General features: G+C 53.5%; 1 protein-coding gene across 1 annotated transcript in view; it reads right to left on the bottom strand.

Moving 5' to 3' along the window:
- The window catches only part of LOC119585268 (antifreeze protein Maxi-like), a gene marked incomplete in the record, with an annotated part of 13,425 nt that continues 13,212 nt past the window's right edge, over positions 1–213 (bottom strand). Inside the window, 1 exon segment of the mRNA XM_037933943.1 lies at positions 1–213. Coding sequence (XP_037789871.1) covers positions 85–213 — 129 coding nt within the window.

Raw genomic sequence — 213 nt, forward strand, 5'->3', positions numbered from 1 at the left:
TATTTACAAACACCTTAGCAGCTAGTTGGCAATTAAAGATATACTCCTAGTGGCGGTCTCGACGAGTCCCTCCCCTTCACGGCCTCAAGATGTGGTGAAGACGCAAGATAACGCCAGCGATAACCTCACCGCCCGCTCTGCCACCGCGCCCACGACGCTGCTTTTGCTGGCAGTGTTGGCAGCGAGAAATGTATATACGGCGACGATTGGCAA

This window comes from Penaeus monodon, chromosome 19 (assembly GCF_015228065.2).
Source record: "Penaeus monodon isolate SGIC_2016 chromosome 19, NSTDA_Pmon_1, whole genome shotgun sequence".
Classification (NCBI taxonomy): Eukaryota; Metazoa; Arthropoda; class Malacostraca; order Decapoda; family Penaeidae; genus Penaeus; species Penaeus monodon.